This window comes from Mustelus asterias, chromosome 5 (assembly GCF_964213995.1).
Source record: "Mustelus asterias chromosome 5, sMusAst1.hap1.1, whole genome shotgun sequence".
NCBI classification, from domain to species: Eukaryota; Metazoa; Chordata; class Chondrichthyes; order Carcharhiniformes; family Triakidae; genus Mustelus; species Mustelus asterias.
Genome location: NC_135805.1, coordinates 73,617,454 through 73,636,836, shown reverse-complemented (window position 1 = coordinate 73,636,836; position 19,383 = coordinate 73,617,454). Strand labels below are relative to the sequence as shown.

Here is a 19,383-nt window from a genome sequence, read left to right as displayed (position 1 = left end):
TGCTACTGTACTATCCAGCAATACGGTACACTGTATTAGTGTACATATTAGTATGTACACTAATCTCTTATGTGGAAGTTTATCAAAGGCTTTCTGAAAATACAAATACATCATATTCACTGGTTCTCTCATCTATTCTACTAGTTTAATCCTAAAAAAAAACTCCAGTAGGTTTGTCAAACATGATCTGTCTTTCATAAATCCATGTTGACTTTATCTAATCCTGTTGATATTTTCTAAGTGTCCTGTTATCACACCTTTAGACTCTAGCATTTTCCCTACTTCTGAGGTTTGGCTAACCAGTCTGCAATTCTCCATTTCCTCCCTCCCTCCATTTTTTCAAATAGTGGGGTTACATTTGCCACTCTCCAATCTCCTAGGACTATTCCAGAATTTTGGATGATGACAACCAACGCATTCACTAGTTCCATGATCACCTCCTTAAGTACACTAGGATGTAGATGATCAGGCCCTGGGGATTTATCAGCTTTCAGTCCCATTAATTTCTCCAGCACTACATCTTTACGATTACTAATTTCCTTCAATATCTCCATCTCACTAGACCCTTGATTTCCTAGCGTTTCTGGGAAGTTATTTGTCTCTTCTTCTGTAAAGACAGAACTAAGGTTATTGTTTAATTGCTCTGCCATTATCAATTCTCCTGTTTTAAACTGTAACAGACCTATATTTGTCTTCACTCATCTTTTTGTTTTTACATAACTGATAGATTTTACATTTCACTTCTATGTTCCTTGTACGTTTACCCATATACTTTATTTTTCCCCATCTAAATCAATCTCTTGTCCTCCACTGCTGAAATCTAAACTGCTCCCAATCCTTAGGTTTGCTTTTTCTTGCAACTCCTCTTACTACTCCTAATTTGTTTTGGTAGATATAGTTTGGTCTCTTTGCCGGTTGTGCTTTTGAAAGGGATGAGAGATTACAGCGAGAGAAGCTGAGGTTGTTCTCCTTAGAGCAGAAAAGGTTAAGAGGAGATTTGATAGATGTACTTTAAAATCACGTACGGTTTAGATAGAGAAAACTATGGTTTTCAATGGCTCATGGGTTGAGAGCACGAGGACATACATTTGAGAAAAAGCCTGTCCAGACCCAATTGGTCAAATGGCCTCCATCTGTGCAGTAATAGGTTACCCACTTTTCAGATTCTGTGGTATGTGCGTCTCTGCATGGAAGGATGGCTCTTAACTCCAAACTACAGAGGTATGAGAGATGGACAGTCATTCACTATCTTCTGAGTCAGATGATGGAAAGGGAAAGATTTAGCTGGTCAAATGATTTCCGGAAAGACTTTTACACAGAGCATGAAAATGAATATGGTGCAGTGTATTTTGACGGGAAGATTGCTCAATCATTGCTATTTAATGCACATACATTCTCTTTAACATAGTATATTCAATTATAACAAAATTGGTATTGTCTGCACGAAGAAAATGAAATTTCAGAACAGAGTTATCAAACGGATTTAAATTCAATTATTTGTTACATAATGTGGTCAGTGGGCGCAGTAACAGGAGAAGCACCAGGACCAATAATTTCTCTCCGTTGTTTATATACCCTTGATCAGAAGCATTTTGGATCACCCAGGCCACACTGTGAAGGGAAATGAACACAAGCAAAATCAGATTTTAGCAAGTAACTTCTAAATGAATTCAAAGGTCCTTAAGAACCAAAGATTAACAGCTAATCGCCTCTGGAAATGGCTTCTTCCTCGAGCAGCAGCACCAAGTTGCACAAGGTCCGGAGGTGACTAGTTTGTAGTTGCAGATGTGCTGAAGCTAACTGACAGGCAATATCCAGATCCAATAGGTTCCAGTGAGGTGGAGGGCTGAAGTGCCTTAAACGTTGCCAAGCAACATTTAAGGCATTTGACTCCACCTCACTGGAGCCTTATTGTTTGAAGAGTTGATTAAGCATGTCTCAAATGATCACTTTCCTCATCTGATATCCTGACTGGTATGTTATTGCTCAGAACTTTGAAGATGAACGAATTCCTCAAATGATGACACATGAGAAACTAAAACATCTGGGAGTCAACAGCTTGTGCTGTTCTTTCCAATTTTCAAAAGGAGCATGCATTCAAGATAGCCATGCTGTTCAGCACAAGCTCATATTCCAAAGATATTGTAACAACATATTCTTAATTTCAAAATAGATGACCCAGTAAAAGGGAAGATAGTAAAAGGAGTATTTGAACTACATGAAAAAGCTGCATTTTCCTCTTTTACACAGATGGTGCAAATCTATCAACAATGTAGAGACTTTGTAATAGTTAATGGAAAAGCTTACCTCAAATATAAAAGTGGAAAAGTGTATGTATATGGAACAAAAGGATATGGGATAATAATGGTGTTCAAGGCATCCTTTATAAGAATTCACTCATAAAGATGAGGGCATCTCAACCAATACAACATGGTAACATTCGCATTCTGAAATTGACAGTCTATTAAAGCCCTGGAAGCTTACAGCACAGGTGATCATTCAACTGGTCATGCCTGTATCAAATCTTTGAAAGAGCTGTCTAAGTTAGTTCGACAGCACAGTGCTTTTCTCAAGAACTCCCCAATTCAGTCTCCTTCAAGTACATGTCCAATTGCCTTTTAAAAGTTCCTATCGAATCAGATTCCAACAGCCTTTAAGAAAGTTGCCAAAAGTTGGAATGCAAAAGAAATTTCTCACTTCACTACTAGTTCTTTTGCTGATTATTAAATTTCAAATTTATGACCAATGGACGTCCAACCAGGATTTGTAAGAATTTAACATGACTTCTTGTTCCTGTATTTAATTCCCCCATTTACAAAAGGCAAGTATCCCTTACGCTTTCTAACCACCATATCAACAAGGCTATGTAGTCAAATTGGCAGGATGTAATGACTAATGCCAACCACCACATGCCCTTAAATACCCCCCATCAAGGACCCAGCTTTTACTCTATTTATAAAGGACTCAAATGAAGGTAGATAAAGCCATATAACAAAGTTTTCTGATAAAATAGATGAAAGTGGGTAAAATTGTGATAGATGGAGTTCACTATAGGCAAATGTGAGGTGATCCATTTTGACCCAAGAAAGATAAACCAGAGTTATTATTTTTCAATGGTCAGGATCTGGGAACTGTGCAGGAGCAGAGAGATTGAGGGATCCAAGTTCAGAAATCACTAAAAGCTAGTGGACAGTACAAAAAATTAAAAGGCTAATGAATGTTACCTTTACCTCAATGAGGCTGGAGTACAAGGGGTAGAAATTAAGCGAACGGGTTGTATACAGCTCTGGTTAGGCTGCATCCAGAAGATTTCAAGAACAGCACAGCACAGATTTATCAGGGGGCTATTAGGGCCAAAAGAGTTAAATTATGTGGATAGGTTGCCTAGATTGAATTTATATTCCACTTGAATATAGAAGATTAAGTGGTTACCCAATTGAACCATTTATGATTGTTAAAGGAGTTGATACGGTAGATACAGAAAATCTACTTCCTCTGGTGGGGAGTCCAGAGCAAAGGGGCATAACCTTAAAATTAGAGTTGGGCCATCAGTGCTGATGTCAAGAAGCACTTCTCCACACAAAGGGCAGTAGAAATCTGGAACTCTTCTCTCAAAACCTGTTGAGGCGAGGCCAGGCCAATTACAAATTTCATGACTGAGACAGATAGTACCATTGCCTAACAAAAATCAAAGGATTATGGAACCAAATGGGGTAGGTGGATTTAATAAATACTTTAAAACTTTAACTTATCTAAATAAAACTTACAAATCTGGTCACAGCTCCGATAGGGAATGTAAATTAAGGGAATTTGACAGCTTTATCGCAATTATAAGCTGATGCAGGAAAACAATTGCTCTTCCATTCTTTAAAAAATATATTCATCAGTATGTTCTCTAATATATATATTCTAATATCGCTAAATAAAACACACACACACCTGCAGCGGGGCGTAAAGAGGTTAGATTCCACGCTAAATATTATTCATAAATGATGAGAATCAAGTCCTGTCACTACAGGACTTATGCACATAATCTAGGGCAGGACTTGTCAACCTCCAGCACTTTAACATCCCTTTGCTGCTCACAAAATGTTTTCGTCATTATAGAATAATAATTAACCTGACGTCAGTAGTGGGAAAGATGCTACAGTCTAAATGACATGATAACAGGACATTTGGAAAGCATTAACAGGATTGGACAAAGCCAGCATGGATTCGTGAAAGGCAAATCATGCTTAACAAATCTACAAGAGTTTATTCTGAGGATGTAACTAGCAGAATAGATAAGGGTGAACCAATGCATGAGATGTATTTGGACTTTCAGAAGGCTTTTTGATAAGGTCTCTCACAAGAGGTCAGTGGGCAAAATTAAAGCACATGGGATTGAGAATTGGTTGACAGACAGGAAACACAGATTGGGGGGTAATATCATTTTTTTTGGAGTAGCAGGCAGTGACTAATGGGGTACCATAAGGATCAGTGCTTGGGCTCCAGCTGTTTACAATATATAGATATATAGCCTGGATGAGGGAACCAAATGTAACATTTCCAAATTTGCTGATAATCCAAAATTGGGGGGAATTGAGTTGTGAAGAGGGTGCAAGGAGGCTTCAAGTTGATTTGGACAAGTTAAGTGAGTGGTCAAACACATGGCAGATGCAGCTAAATGCCAACTTAAACATTTTGACTTGATTTATTATTGTCACATTTATTAACATAGTGAAAAGTATTGTTTCTTGCGCGTTATACAGACAAAACATACCGTTCATAGAGAAGGAAGCGAGAGAGTACAGAATGTAGTGTTACAGTCATAGCTAGAGTGTAGAGAAAGGTCAACTTAATGCAAGGCAAGTCCATTCAAAAGTCTGACAGCAGCAGGGAAGAAGCTGTTCTTGAGTTGGTTGGTACGTGACCTCAGACTTTTGTATCTTTTTCCTGAAGGAAGAAGGTGGAAGAGAGAATGTCTGGGGTGTGTGGGGTCCTTAATTATGCTGGCTGCTTTGCCGAGGCAGCAGGAAGTGTAGACAGAGTTAATGGATGGGAGGCTGGTTTCTGTGATGGATTGGGCTACATTCACGACCTTTTGTAGTTCCTTGCGGTCTTGGGCAGAGCAAATGTGAAAAGCTGAAAGGATTATTTAAATGCTGATATATTGGGAAGTGTGGATGTACAAAGGGATCTGGATGTCCTTGTATACCAGTCAATGAAAGTAAAGAGGCAGGTGTTGCAAGCATTTAGGAAGGCAAATGGCATGTTGGCCTTTATTGCAAGATGATTCGAGTTCAGAAGTAGATGTCTTACCTCAGTTATACATGGCCTTGGTGAGACCACATCTGGAATACTGTGTGCAATTTTGGCTGCCCTATCTAGGAAAGGATATACTGGTCATAGAGTGCAGATGTTCACGAGGCTAATATTGGATTGGCGGGATTGTCCTACGAGGAATGATTAGTGAATACAGGCCTAGTTGAACCAGAGTTTTGAAGGATGAGAGGAGATCTGATTGAAATGCATAAAATTCTAACAGGTCTGGGCAGACTAGGATGTTTTCCCTGGTTGGGGAAATCAAGAATTAGGAGAACAATCTCAGGATACGGGGTAGACCATTTAGGACTAAAGTAAGGAAATATTTCTTTACTCAAAGGGAAGTGAACCTGTGGAATTCTCTACCACAGAAGGTTATGGAGGCCAAGTCACTGAATGCATTCAAAAAGAGATAGTTTTATAAAAAAAGATTTTAATTGCATCAAAGGTTATGGGGAGAAAACAGGAATATGGCATTGAGATCAAGGGTCAGCCATGGCTGTATCCTTGACAGAGCAGGCTTGAAGGGTTGAATGGCCTACTGGTGCTCCTAGTTTCTATAGATGGTTGCAAAACAGGAGAGCATTCAGCCAGTCATGGCCCTCTCTGTAGGAGAAATTTACCTAATGCCTCGCCCTATCTTTTCCCCGTAGCCCTACGAATTTTTTCCTTTTCAAGCAATGATCCAATTCCCTTTTGAAAGCCTCAATTAACTCTACGTCCACCACACCCTCAGGCAGTGCATTCTAGATTCTAACCACTCGCTGAGTGAAAAAATCTTGCCTCATGTCTTTTGCCAATTACTTTAAATCTGTGCCCTATGGTTCTTGATCCTTCGAGCACTGGGAACAGCTTTGTCCCAACCACTCTGCCCAGACTCCTCACGATTTTGAACACTTCTATCAAATCTCCTCTCAACCTTCTCCTCTCCAAAGAGGACAAGTTCCTCATTCTTGGAACTATTCTAGTGAATCTATTTGCACCCTCTCTATTGCTCTTATATCCTTCCTAAAATGTGATGCCAAGAACTGGACACACTTCAGGCCAAACCAGCGTTTTATACAGGTTTAACATAATTTCTTGATTCGCACTCTATGCCTCTAATTATAAAAGTCTAGGGTGCTACATGCTTCATTGACCGCACTCTCGACCTTCCTGTTATCTTCCATGATCTATGCACCCAGCTTCCACTGCTCCTGCATCTCCTTTAGAATTTCACCCAAATTGTCTCTCTGCATTCTTCTTACAAAAATGAAATACTTCACACTTCTCTGCCTTAAATTTCATCTGCAACTTGTCTATCCATTTCCTGTTAACATCTTTTTGAACTTTTACACCATTCTCCTCAAGGCTAGTTTTCCAGATTAGACTGAAGAGGGGGCTCAACATAACATTTCTTTTGCTTTTTTAAAGTTGCTGACAGAATTGTACATTTATAGTATTTTCTACCTTCATTACAATTTTTCAACTTCTGCAGTTTTAAAAAATTTTTCATACATCTGATCTGCACTTTCAGAAAACTTTGATTAATTTATCACGTGATATAGTCCCAATTAAAACAACAATTGTTGATATCCAGGGAAGAATATGGGGCTGGATAATAACTTGGTTTTAAAAACATAGGAAACAAGGTTCAACGGAATGAAAATGGAGTAGATTCAACACTCTAGAAGCAAACCACCATGTGACATTATCGGCTAGACAGTGATGATGAAAATAGTACATCATAATTAGTAAATCAATGCAACGCATCAGTGGTTTTCTGGTCTGCCAGAAGAACAAACTAAGGAAAACATTACCTCTGAGGCAGAGCATTTTCAATCAGTTATGCAATTAAGTAGACACACGGGAATGTAAACACTGATATTATACAAAAAGGTAAAAAGAAAAATCAGAGTGATAATTCTGTGTTAGAAGCGTTCTGGGGATAGTAATAGTCATGCCACTTTCAAATATCCAGACTATGTAGCAGGGCAATCAAAGCTAGAAAAGTACATTAGAGCACAAGTCTCCAATGGAGGGTAGTCCTCAATACTTTTCTGACATTAAAATAGTGACTACCCTTAAAGCTCATGACACTTCATGAGTGTCTTTTAGAATGTCCTGAAGTTGTGAAATTCACTCTATAAATGGGAGTTCTCCATTTTTGCTTCTTGTTATTAGTTAGAGGACATTTAGGATACTGGATTCAGTTATGGCCATCGTGCCACAAAAAGGCAAATCAGAAGGGATGCAGGACAAGAACAACAAGACTGATCCCAGATATAAAGCTGGAGATCTGGGAAAAAAAGATCAGAGCTCTTTTTTCCCCCCAGATTTCCGGCTGCTTGGAAAAACATTAAAGTGTAACTCCCTCCAACTATGTAAAATGTTAAATAGGGTAATTTTATAAAGTCAATGCAAATTAATTAATTAGGATGCACACACGTAGAGCATGTGCTCCTGAATTCCTAATTTGCATTCCCAGTGAATGAGGCTCTCCAATGGGGCCATGAGTTCATCGAATTGTCCTATGATGTAAAAACAAATTTTATGTCAAGAAAGGAAGTGATTAGCCACAAATGGAAATGAGGAAAAAGTTAAGGGGGGGGGGGGGGGGGAGAAGAGAGAGAGAGAGGAAGAGAGAGAGAGAGAGGGGAGAGTGATAAACATTATGGAATAATTTAACAATGAAGGGGCAAAACACCCTGGTTTTCAAATAGAACTAGATGTTACGACAAAAAAGAGTTAACCTGTCACAAGAGTGTGCTTTGATAGAGGAACTGGTCTTTTCTCAGTTTGACTTGTGTGCATATTTATCTCTGCAGATCAAAAAAACGGCACTTGTTAAGCATTAGAGAATCCAGTATCATTCATGCCACACAAGTTGCCAGGCAATGACCATCTCCAACAAGAGAGAATCAAACCATCTCGCCTTGACATTCAACGGCACTACCATCACTGAAGCCCCATTAGCAACATCCTGGGCATTCCATTGACCAGAAATTGAAGACCAACTATATAAATACTATGGCTACAATATTAAGCAGGTTAGAGGCTGTGAATTCTGCAGAGAGAAACTCATCACCTGACTCCCCAAAGCCTGTCTACTATAAAGAACAAAGAACAATATAGCACAGGAACAGGCCCTTCGGCCCTCCAAGCCCATGCCGCTCCCTGGTACAAACTAGACCATTCTTTTGTATCCTCCATTCCCACTCCGTTCATATGGCTATCTAAATAAGTCTTAAACGTTCCCAGTGTGTCCGCCTCCACCACCTTGCCTGGCAGCGCATTCCAGGCCCCCACCACCCTCTATAGGGTGAAGAAAGTATATGATCTTTGAAATTGCACCCTGTATACCAAGGTCTAAGTCATTAATTTACATCAGGAAGAGCAGTTGTCCTAACCCTGAAGCCTGAGGAACTCCACTATAAACCTTCATCCACTATAAATAAAAGCAGAAAGTGCTGGAAGAACTCAGCTGGTCTTGCAGCATCTCCTTGCAGAGGAAGAGAGTTGACATTAAATCCAAAATGACTCATCGGAACTAGCTGGTCACCACTACACTATTTCCTGTCACTCAGCTAATTTAGCATCCATGTTGCCACTGTCCCTTTTATTCCATGGACTCTAACTTTGTTCACGAATCTGCTGAGCAACACTTTGTCAAATGCATTCTGGAAGTTCAAATATACCACATCAAGATCATTACCCCCATCAATCCTCTCCATTAAGTCATTAAAAAAACTCAGCAAGTTTGGTCAACATTATTTTCCCTTAACCAATCCATGCTGGTTTTCCATAATAAATCTACTTGACTATTAATTTTATTCCACACCATTATTTCCAAAAGCTTTCCCACCACAGATACTAAACTGACTGACCCTCAATTGCTGGATTTATGTTCACACCCTTTTCTGAGCAAATTGGAGAATATGAATGAGGCAGTACAAGCTGGTGCCACCAGATCATCAATGTAGAAAACGGATGTCATGTTGCTAGGTTTCTGAAGTTACTTGCTACTGAACTTTAAATAAAATGTCACTGGGCTACAGGTCGCACATTCTGGAATTCTGCTGTGATCCTGGCAAAGAGATTGAAACTTTGACACAATCTTGTGAAAAATCAAAAAGTCCTGCTGCAAAAGACCTTGTAAATGAATTTGGGAATTTTGGAACAACACATTAGTTAATAACTTATTAGCTGGCGTTCCACAGTGAGCTTTTGAGGTCATATATAACTATCAGAGCAACAGATCACTTTTCTGGAATCTAAATTATAAATTCAGTCTCTTCTCCGAAGGATAAATCAAATGGAGGCAGACAGAAGAGAGAAAACTGTTCAGTCTTTTTCATTTAAATCAAGTGAGAGAAAAGAATAACCAATCATTTCTAACTTGAGTACTTTAATCATTAACGTCACATAAATAATAATTCATTCATTCTCATCAAATTCCAGAGTTCTCTTTTAAAGCCGAGTACAGACAGCTGGACTGTCATTCAGATCAATGCCTGTAAGTGACAGATTGCAGCTGCTTGGCAGCACAGTAACAAATGGGTTGCCAATGTGGGGGCATTTGTTTTTTGCATAAAAACAATTACTATTCACTTAGAACTTGGATAACTTATTGGACTGCAATTTTCCACTGATACAATTCTTCTATGTACTAAATGCCTGGAACTCGCTGCCTGGGGAGGCAGTGGAAGCAGATACGAAAGCGACTTTTAAGGGGCATCTTGACAAATACATGAATTGGATGGGAATAGAGGGATATGGTCCCCGGAAGAGTAGAGGGGGGGGGGGGGGGGAAGGAAGAGAAGAGAAGAGAATACTGCAGAAATCCATTCCAGAGCATCATGTGCGCTCCAGACCAAAATCGGCTGCTGTTTTGCAAGGACGCCCCAATCACAGTGCACTGGGAGATCCCCTTGACATCCCCCACCTCATTGGCGCATGTTCCCCCCAACCCCTCCCCAACACAGATTGCAGCACTGGGGGTCTCCCCATGAGTCTCCCTGCCTGACCCCTGACATGTTCCTCCATCATTAAGTGCGCCCCCCCTCCCAATCATAGACCCATTCCCAATCAAGCCCCACCCCTTTGGCACTGCCCTTGGCACACTGGCAGAGCCTGGTGGGCACTGTCCAGCCATGCCCCCAACCGACCCGAAGGCTTCAACGGCCTCTGAGACCCCCGGCATGGTCAACACACTTGGTCTCCGCTATGCCAGTGGTGATTCTCGTCATTCTGGCACCGTACCTCAAGGTAGAAGAACTGGGGAGCTGGGAGAATCCAGCGTCTAATAGGCTAAGCATATTTAAATGCTGTTTTAAATATGTTAAATCAGACTCCTGATCAGAGGTTTGCACCATTAGAAAGGGAGCGGGATGATTGTAAACTGTTTGGTGCCAGGTACGAAACCGATTTTTAGGCCCGCATGCTATTTTCCTGGATCGACGCGATCTGCGCAAGCCATGGCGAGGTTGGAAAATTGCCCCCATAATAACTAAAATTAAAAAAGGTGAACTATGTAGAACTTACATTAAAAAAAACAGATCATGTGGCACACATGGTCTGTGTCTATATTTAGTCACCATAAAAACTTCATTCCACTCGACTTTACCTAATCCACTCAGTATTTCTACTGCTTTTGTTGGCCCTTTTGTAGCTTTTCCTTAAATACAGCAGTCTTCTGTATGTATGCCACGGTTTTCAACTCAGGGTTAAGCATCGCCTGGCGCGGCTCGGTAGCCCCACACCGGCATGGTATTCTCTGCTGCATTTGTCATAGGTGCAAGATTTGCTGATCTTTGTTTTCTTTGGGCCTTCTTCTCAGCCAGCTGAACTATCCTTTTCTGCTTGTTGTTACATCTCAAACCGAATGAACAACATTCAAAGTTACAAATTTAACTGCAAGACAAACATTTGCTATGCTGGCTGGCCTACTTCTGATATGTGCTACCTGATCAAAACCCCCAGGGCAGGTGGCCCCATATGTAGTACAGTCTCTTATCCTGGTAGCATAAACTCATGTACATGCTTACGCAAACACATACAAAATCAGTGATCTCACCCAATAATTTGATTGATTTGTTATTGTTGCATGTATTGGGATACAGTGAAACATATTGCTGCAGCCAAAAACATACCATTCATAGAGTATGTAGGGGAGAAGAAAAGGATAGAATGCAGGATATAATGTTGCAGTTACCAACAGGGTGACGAGAAAGATCAACTTAAATGTGAGATTGGACCCTTCAAAAGTCTGATGGCTATAGGGAAGAAGCTGTTCTTCAGTTGGTTGGTATGTATTTTCAGACTTCGGTATTTTTAATGCTCTTCAAAACAGTCTCCAGAGGTCATGACCCTCAGTGACTGTCTCCCAGTTGTCAATGTTCGCCTTCGTCACAGCTCAGTCTGTGTTCTTGCAGCGGAGGTATGGACATCCAGGAAGCCATGACGCAGTGGTCATTTTACCATACAGAAAGTCTTTAGTATACAGTTATCATCCATCTGATGGATGTGTTTGAGCCAATGACGATGTCGTTGGCCTAGTAATGAGTGTATGATGATGGAATTGGCACACTCAAAAGATGTCGGAGTACATGACCTTATCCTACCAAGGGATGCCAAAAATACATCTGAGACAGCAAAAGGTGGAAACTGTTCAGCCTTTTCTCCTGCCTAACATGTGGTGGTCATGTCTACCAGCGCAGATGGTGTGTGCTGAGGACGCACAGTTGATAGATTCGCAGTCAGGTTGTTGTCCTATTCTCCTTACTCAGCTTGCACTTAATAACTGCCACTTCTGTGATGCATGTGCTGATTTCAGCATCAAAACGTATCAATAAATGTATCAATGCTATTGGTCTCAACCTCATTTCCTTGTGGCAATACATTCCTTATTCTTACCACACTTTGAGTAAAAGATGCTTCATCCGAATTCCTTATTGGATTTATCTTATATTTATGAACCTTCTTTTTGATTCCCCCATGAATGGACACATCAGTTACCTGTCTACTTTATCAAACTCCTTCATGATTGTAAAGACCTCTATTACGTCACCCCTCAACCTTCTCCTTTCTGGTGAAAAGAGTCCCAGCCTATTCAGTCTTTCTTGACAAGTATAGCCTCTCAGTTCCGGTACCAGCTTTGGATTGAAAGGGCAAAAGACATTTCTTCCATTTCTGGCAGTTAGTTTTAACATTACTCTCTTATCAGATATAGCACGGTGACCAGAATAAAACTCTTGACAACAATGTCTCAACTCCAAACTCAGAAGAATGCCTCCTACCTTTTGAGTATGTTTGCCAGTTTAGGTTGAGTTGCGTGTTGTCAAATCTACATGTACTAGGAACTGGAATAGGTATTTTTAAACTCACTTCGATAGGATTCTTACAGCCAGAAGATACTAACTCATTCCAGAGTGCATAGATATGGGCTAACCCATTGCACCATCCAGCTTGTCTCATGAATTTTTATATTTACCGACTTTTCCCAACACCACTGACTAGACAATAACCAGAATTTTGCTCGCTTCATTGCTACATCTTACATCCTCTTCAAAACTTTACCGATTTGGAATTTGTGGAGTAGATATGAGCCTCACTGACAAGGCCAACATTCATTGCCCATCCCCAACTGCCTTTGAGAAGGTGATGGTGAGTCAACTTCCTGAATCGCTACATCCGTTTTTAAATTTATTGCCAATCAGGTGGTGACATGTAATTTTCTTGAACTGCGACAGTCCATGTGATGTAGGTACTCCCATAGTGCTGGTAAGGAGGGAGTTCCAGGATCTTGACCCAACTACAGTGAAGGAACAGTGATACAATTCCAAGTCAGGAAGGTGTGTCACTGGAGAATTGCAGATAGTGGTGTTCCCAGGTATCTGTTGCCCTTGCCCTTCTTCGTAAAAGCTGTAAATTTGCAAGATGTTGTTAAAGAAGACTTGTTGAGTTACTACAGTGCACTTTGTAAATGGTACATATTACTGTAACGGTAATGGAGGGAATCAATGCTGAAGGTGATGGATGGGGTGCTAATCAGGCAGGTTGCTTTGTCCTGGAGTCAAGCCTTCGGAGTGTTGTTGGAGCTGCACTCATCTAGACAAGTGGGAGAGTACTCACTCCATCACACTCCTGACTTGGGCCTTGCACAAGGGTGGGCAGGCTTTGGGGGCTCAAGAGGCAAGTTACATCTTCAGAATTCCCAGTCCTTGGCCTGCTTTTATAGGCACAGTATTTATATGGCTAATCCAGTTCAGTTTCTGGTTAATTGTAATGCCAGAATGCAATTCATTGGGAGGTAGTTAGATTCTGTGTGGTTGGAGGTGGTCATTGCCAGGCATTGGTGTATGCAACTGTTATTTGCCACTTATCAACTCAAGCTGCACCGAGACAGTGAATGGGATTGCTACTGAATTTCAAAGGAAGAAGATGGTTAGATTCTCTTGTTGGAAAGGGTCATTGCCTGGCATCTATGTGGCACAAGAGTCATTGGGCACTTCTCAGTCAGAGCTTCAGCATCTGAGGGATCTCAAATAGCCTTGTGCTGTGCTTCCTCATCATGGAGGATGGGGTTGTTTGTCGAGCCTCCTCCTCCAGTTAGTTGTTCATTTCTCCACTACACTAGTCCTGCCAGATTCAGTTGTCAGAGTTTTGATCTGATTCTTTGGTTGTGAGATCGTTTAACCCCATCTATGGAATACTACTTCTGCTGTTTAGCATGCATATAGTTTGGCGTTGTGGCATCCTTAGGCGAGAATCTTAAGTATGCCTGATGCTGTTCTTAGAAAGCTCTTCTACATTCTTCATTGAACCAGGGTTGTTCCTTTGGCCTGATGCTTACGGTAGAGCCTTACTGACCAAATATTTCTTACCCGAACACCATGACTTATTGAATTAGTTTCCAGTGGAGCATATTACAAAATCACAAAAAATGAATATGATTTTTCCATGTTACCAATCTAACAGTTTGTGCTCGACACATCTCAATTTTACAAATCAATAAAACTGAAGAACAGGTTACAGTAAATCATATTACTGCCAAAACAAGGTAAAACATTATTTGAATAATTAGATTGACAGGATAAATAAAGAAAATCAAAGGTCCCTATTATTTTCAAAATGTAGTGGAGCCCTTTTGATGCTGAGATACAGACATTAATTTGAATTGCAATTTAGAAATGTGATGCAATAGATTTTGGTAGAAGAACAAGGAGGGGCAATATAATATAAAGCATACAATGTTAAACAGGGTGCAGGAGCCGAGGGACCTGGGAGCATTATGCATCAATTGTTGAAGGTGGCAGGACAGGTTGAGAAGCTTGTTAATAAAGCATTCGGAATCCTAGGTTTTATAAATAGGCATGGAATACAAAAGCAAGGAAGGGATGATAAACCTGTATAAAACTCTGGTTTGGCCTCAACTGGATTATCGCATCCAGGTCTATTCATCACACTTTTAGGAAGTATGTGAAGGCACTGGACAGGTTGCAGAAAAGATTTACAAGAATGGTTCTGGGAATGGGGAACTTCAGTTATATAGATAGATTAGAAAAATTAAGATCACGCACCTTAAAGACAGGGCCGAGGGGCGATTTGATAGAAGCATTCAAAATTGTGAAGAGTCTGGACATAGTAGATAGGGAGAAACTATTTCCATTGGTGGAAGGGTTAATAACCAGAAGATACTAATTATAAACGTGATTGGCAAATGGACCAGAGGTGAAATGAGAAAAAACCCTTTTATGCAGCAAGTGGTCAAGATTCAGAATGGACTGCCTGAGAGAATAGTGGAGGCACATTCAATCATGGCTTTCAAAAAAGGAAATTTAAAGTGAAAACACTGGTAAGGCTAAAGGGGAAAAGGCAGCAGACTGGAACTAGCCAAGTTGTTCTCAGAGAGCCAGCACAGACACGATGGGCTGAACAGCCACCTTCTATACTCCAACCACTCTATAATAAAGTATTTAAATCTTAACAAAATAAAATTTTCTGCAAGAGCTATAATTCCCATTTTTCTGTAAGAGCTATAATTCCCATTTTTCTGTAAGAGCTATAATTCCCATTTTTACACATCAAATCCACTTACAGTCTATGACCTGCAACCAACTGGTTTATATCGAGGCATTCGGATGATAAACATTCTTTTGACAGATATGCAATCAATTAACTACAAATGCATGGTCATTTATCTTCAGAGGACCACAGCCAACACATTAGTTTAAATGGGCTGATTATGTTTTCTGACCTTTATCTTTGAAAGTATTTTTTTGGACAGCAAATAAAATAAATCATAGGTTAAAATGAAAAACAAAGATGATGAATGTGAAAGAGGATACCATCCATACAAATCAAAAGTAAACCATTGCAATTATAAGCAGACTGCTTGCGTCGCTCAAGTTTAATGTTTCACCTTTGACTCATAGACTGGGGTCTAGTTTCAGGATCTTAAAACATCATGATGCCTGCTCTCCATTAGAATTATGCACTTGAGTCTATCTTTCTGCTCTTTTTTCACCGAACCCTTTAATATATTTCTTCAACGATTTATCCAATTCGTTCCAAACATAACTTTGATTTGAACTCAAATGTATTCCATATCCTAATAAGTATCCTCATCTCAAAAAAAGTCTGACTTCCCCTTTTCTTATCCCAAATTCAGCGTTCTGAGGAAACAAGCTCGTTCAAGTCAGATATTGAGTTTAAAAATGCATCCTAATTTTATTTGAAGTTAATCTGTAATATATGAGAAACACGAAGATTACGCTGCCTTTTTTTGAAGTAAACGCACTGATCCCTGACAGACCTCAGTAATTGCGTACATAAAAGACTTCCCCAATTCAATTTAAGCTGATAAACATTAACGAGTCGCAGAACGTCAGCTAACGTTTGTTGATTACAGATGCCCTGAATAAGTTTCATAACATTCCCAACCGTAAAAAAAAAAGAGGAAGCACTGCTGTTTTTCGCTATTAGAGGTTCCAAACAAAAACATTTATATCGTGTCAGAAATCAAAAGTGCTCCCAAAGGTCAACAATCGAATTTAAATCCTGTTAACAGTGAACAAGAACATAAGATAGCCTGCATGAATTATGAATGCGAGTTGTGAAACTTCATGTAGCAATCAAGGTTTCAGTATCAGTCCCTGTCGGGTTATGGTTTCTTGCATTGTCTGCGCTAAAGGGAACACCTAAAGTTACTGCTCTGCCAAGCGTGACGGATGGGAATTACCTGATTGCTAAGATATCTCTTCAAGCACTCCTCGCACACAGCCTTCTTGCAACATGGAAGTGGTCGGATGGGTTTGTCATCCAGGCAAACTCGGCAAGTCAAAATAATAAAATGCCTATACTCTCCGGGGTAAGGGGTCCCCACCACCGAATTCAGGTCGATCTGCCGGGAGATAGTAAAAGGTTCCCGGGTGGGGAGTCCGAAACCCGCCGGGGACGGGGTGGCATCTCGACCCGTCTGTCCACTCGAGGCAGTCGGTGTGGCCCGGCCCGAGTCAGGGGGCTCATCCACCCGTTGCCCCCCGGTCTGGTCTGGCAGCGCCGAGCGCTGGTAATTCTCGTTCTCCACACAGTAGACGGTGCAGTAGACGTGCTGCGAGCATTCCGAGCCCGGCTGTTGCTGCTGCGGGGCAGCTGGCGCCAGGCAGCTGGAACGTTCCCCATTGTCCTGCTGGCCGCCCGCAACATTCTCCCTCCCCGTTCCATCCGGACCACGTTCCATCGCCTGCCCGCTCCCGCCCGCCGCGTCCTCATCCTCGCTGCACGCAAGCGTGTCCCCCCCATCTCTCACATTCTCATCTTCCATTCCCGACTTCAATCCCATAGGCACAGCTCCAAACAACACCAGTCCTGCATCTGCTTCCGGGTCCTACTCTCTCTTTACACAATCCACTCACACTTCATGTGTGTGTTTTTCTCTCTCTCTGTGTGTGTCAGAGAGGGAGGACTGTGCTGCTATTTTGTTTTAACATGTAACATCTCGGCAATGTCGCCTCTCCCTTTCCTGTAACTACATGCTTTCACGGCACTTCTGTTCCATGCCCGATTTGCAAAAGGTCGGTTTAAAGACAAGTCCAAAACATCCGGAGCTCTCTTCAACTTAGCGCTCAGGTTATGTATCTCCCAGATTCATACTTTCACAACAAAGTCGGTTTCATTTCAGCTGTGTCGAGTTCAGCGCTTACTGTATTTACCCTGATAGACAGGCCCAGCTTTCACTTACCGTAATTATCAGGGTAAACCTGCTCGAACAAAATCTCTGGAAGGAACGATGTGGTGGCGTTCGTTGAACGGATACAGCGGGTATCCACTTTGATATATTGCCACCAGCATTTTTTAAAAGGAGCACCACAATTATTTTGCAGCTGATGGGGGATAGAATTAGGATCTCTCCAAACAAATATTAATGGATACATGATAATATTCTTAGAATCATAGAAACCCTACAGTGCAGAAGGAGGCCATTCAGCCCATCGAGTCTGCACGACAACAATCCTACCTTGGCCTTACCCCCACTCCCCCACACATTTACCCCACTAATCCCTCTAACCTACACATCCCAGGACACTAATGGGCAATTTAGCATGGCCAATCAACCTAACCCACACATCTTTGGACTGATTGCTTAAACTATCTATTGATAAACTAAGTCAGAATTCTGAGGTAAGGTGAAGAAATCATAGAATCATAGAAACCCTACAGTACAGAAAGAGGCCATTCGGCCCATCGAGTCTGCATCGACCACAAACCCACCCAGGCCTTACCCTCATATCCCTACATATTTACCCACTAATCCCTCTAACCTATGCATCTCAGAACACAAAGGGCAATTTTTTTTAGCATAGCCAATCAACCTAACCCGCACATCTTTGGACTGTGGGAGGAAACCGGAGCACCCGGAGGAAACCCACTCAGACACGAGGAGAATGTGCAAACTCCACACAGACAGTGACCCAAGCCGGGAATCGAACCCAGGTCCCTGGAGCTGTGAAGCAGCAGTGCTAACCACTATGCTACCGTGCTGCCCTGGTCACCCCAGAGTACCCCTGGTCACTGCAAGTTAAGAACCCTAAAGCCATCAGATTGAGTGGAAATCAAAATGTAAGTAAGTGGCCCAAAAGTCACTGCCCAGCCAATACCAAAGTCATAAGACAGATCACTGCAAATTTAACCAAGCCCAGGAGCTCTCCCATGATAGTCGATATGTTGATGGTCGATATTTATGACTTTCTCTGGTGAAACAGGCATGCAGCAGAGAAATCCACAAAATGACAAGGAAAAGTAGGTCAATGTTGCATACAGTAGTCTTGAGCACATGTCACATTCTTCTGGGGGAAAACATCCAGCCAGAAACCCTTTGATTGGTGATGCTGGTGTCATGAGGTTGATAACCCACAGACTGCAATCAGTAAGAATAGGCAACAACACCACCTCCACAATCATCCTTAACAGCAGTGCCCCACAAGGCTGTGTTCTCAGCCCCTTACTACACTCCTATACACCTGTTACTGTGTGGCCAAATTCCTCCAACTAAATTTTCAAGTTTGTTGATGACACCACCGTAGTGGGTTGGATTTCAAACAATGATGAGACGGAGTACAGGAAAGAGATAGAGAATTGGTGAACTGGTGGGACGACAATAATCTCTTCCTCAATGTCAACAAAATGAAGGAGATAGTTATCAACTTCAGGAAGCATAGTGGAGGACAGGAGCCCCTGTCTGGCGTTTGATAAGGTGCCTCACAAAAGGTTGCTGAAGAAGATTGGGTCACACGGAGTTGGGGGTAGGGTGTTAGCGTGGATTGGGGATTGGCTATCCGACAGGAAGCAGAGAGTTGAAATAAATGGGTGCTTTTCTGGTTGGCAGATGGTAACTAGTGGCGTGCCGCAGGGATCGGTACTGGGGCACCAAATATTTACCATTTATATAGACGATCTGGAGGAGGGGACTGAGTGTAGGGTAACAAAGTTTGCAGACGACACAAAGATAAGTGGAAAAGTGAATCGTGTGGAGGGCGTAGAAGGTCTGCAGAGAGATTTGGACAGGCTGAGTGAGTGGGCGAGGATCTGGCAGATGGA

General features: G+C 41.5%; 1 protein-coding gene across 1 annotated transcript in view; it reads right to left on the bottom strand.

Annotated features, from left to right (window-relative positions):
• rnf217 (ring finger protein 217) overlaps window positions 1-17,218 on the bottom strand; it is a 112,141-nt gene extending 94,923 nt beyond the window's left edge. The window contains exon 1 of the mRNA XM_078212809.1: window positions 16,526-17,218. Within this exon, the coding sequence (XP_078068935.1) occupies window positions 16,526-17,128 (603 nt within the window). The 5' untranslated portion in view covers window positions 17,129-17,218. The remainder of the gene's footprint in view (window positions 1-16,525) is intronic.
• Between the last annotated feature and the right edge of the window lie 2,165 nt (window positions 17,219-19,383).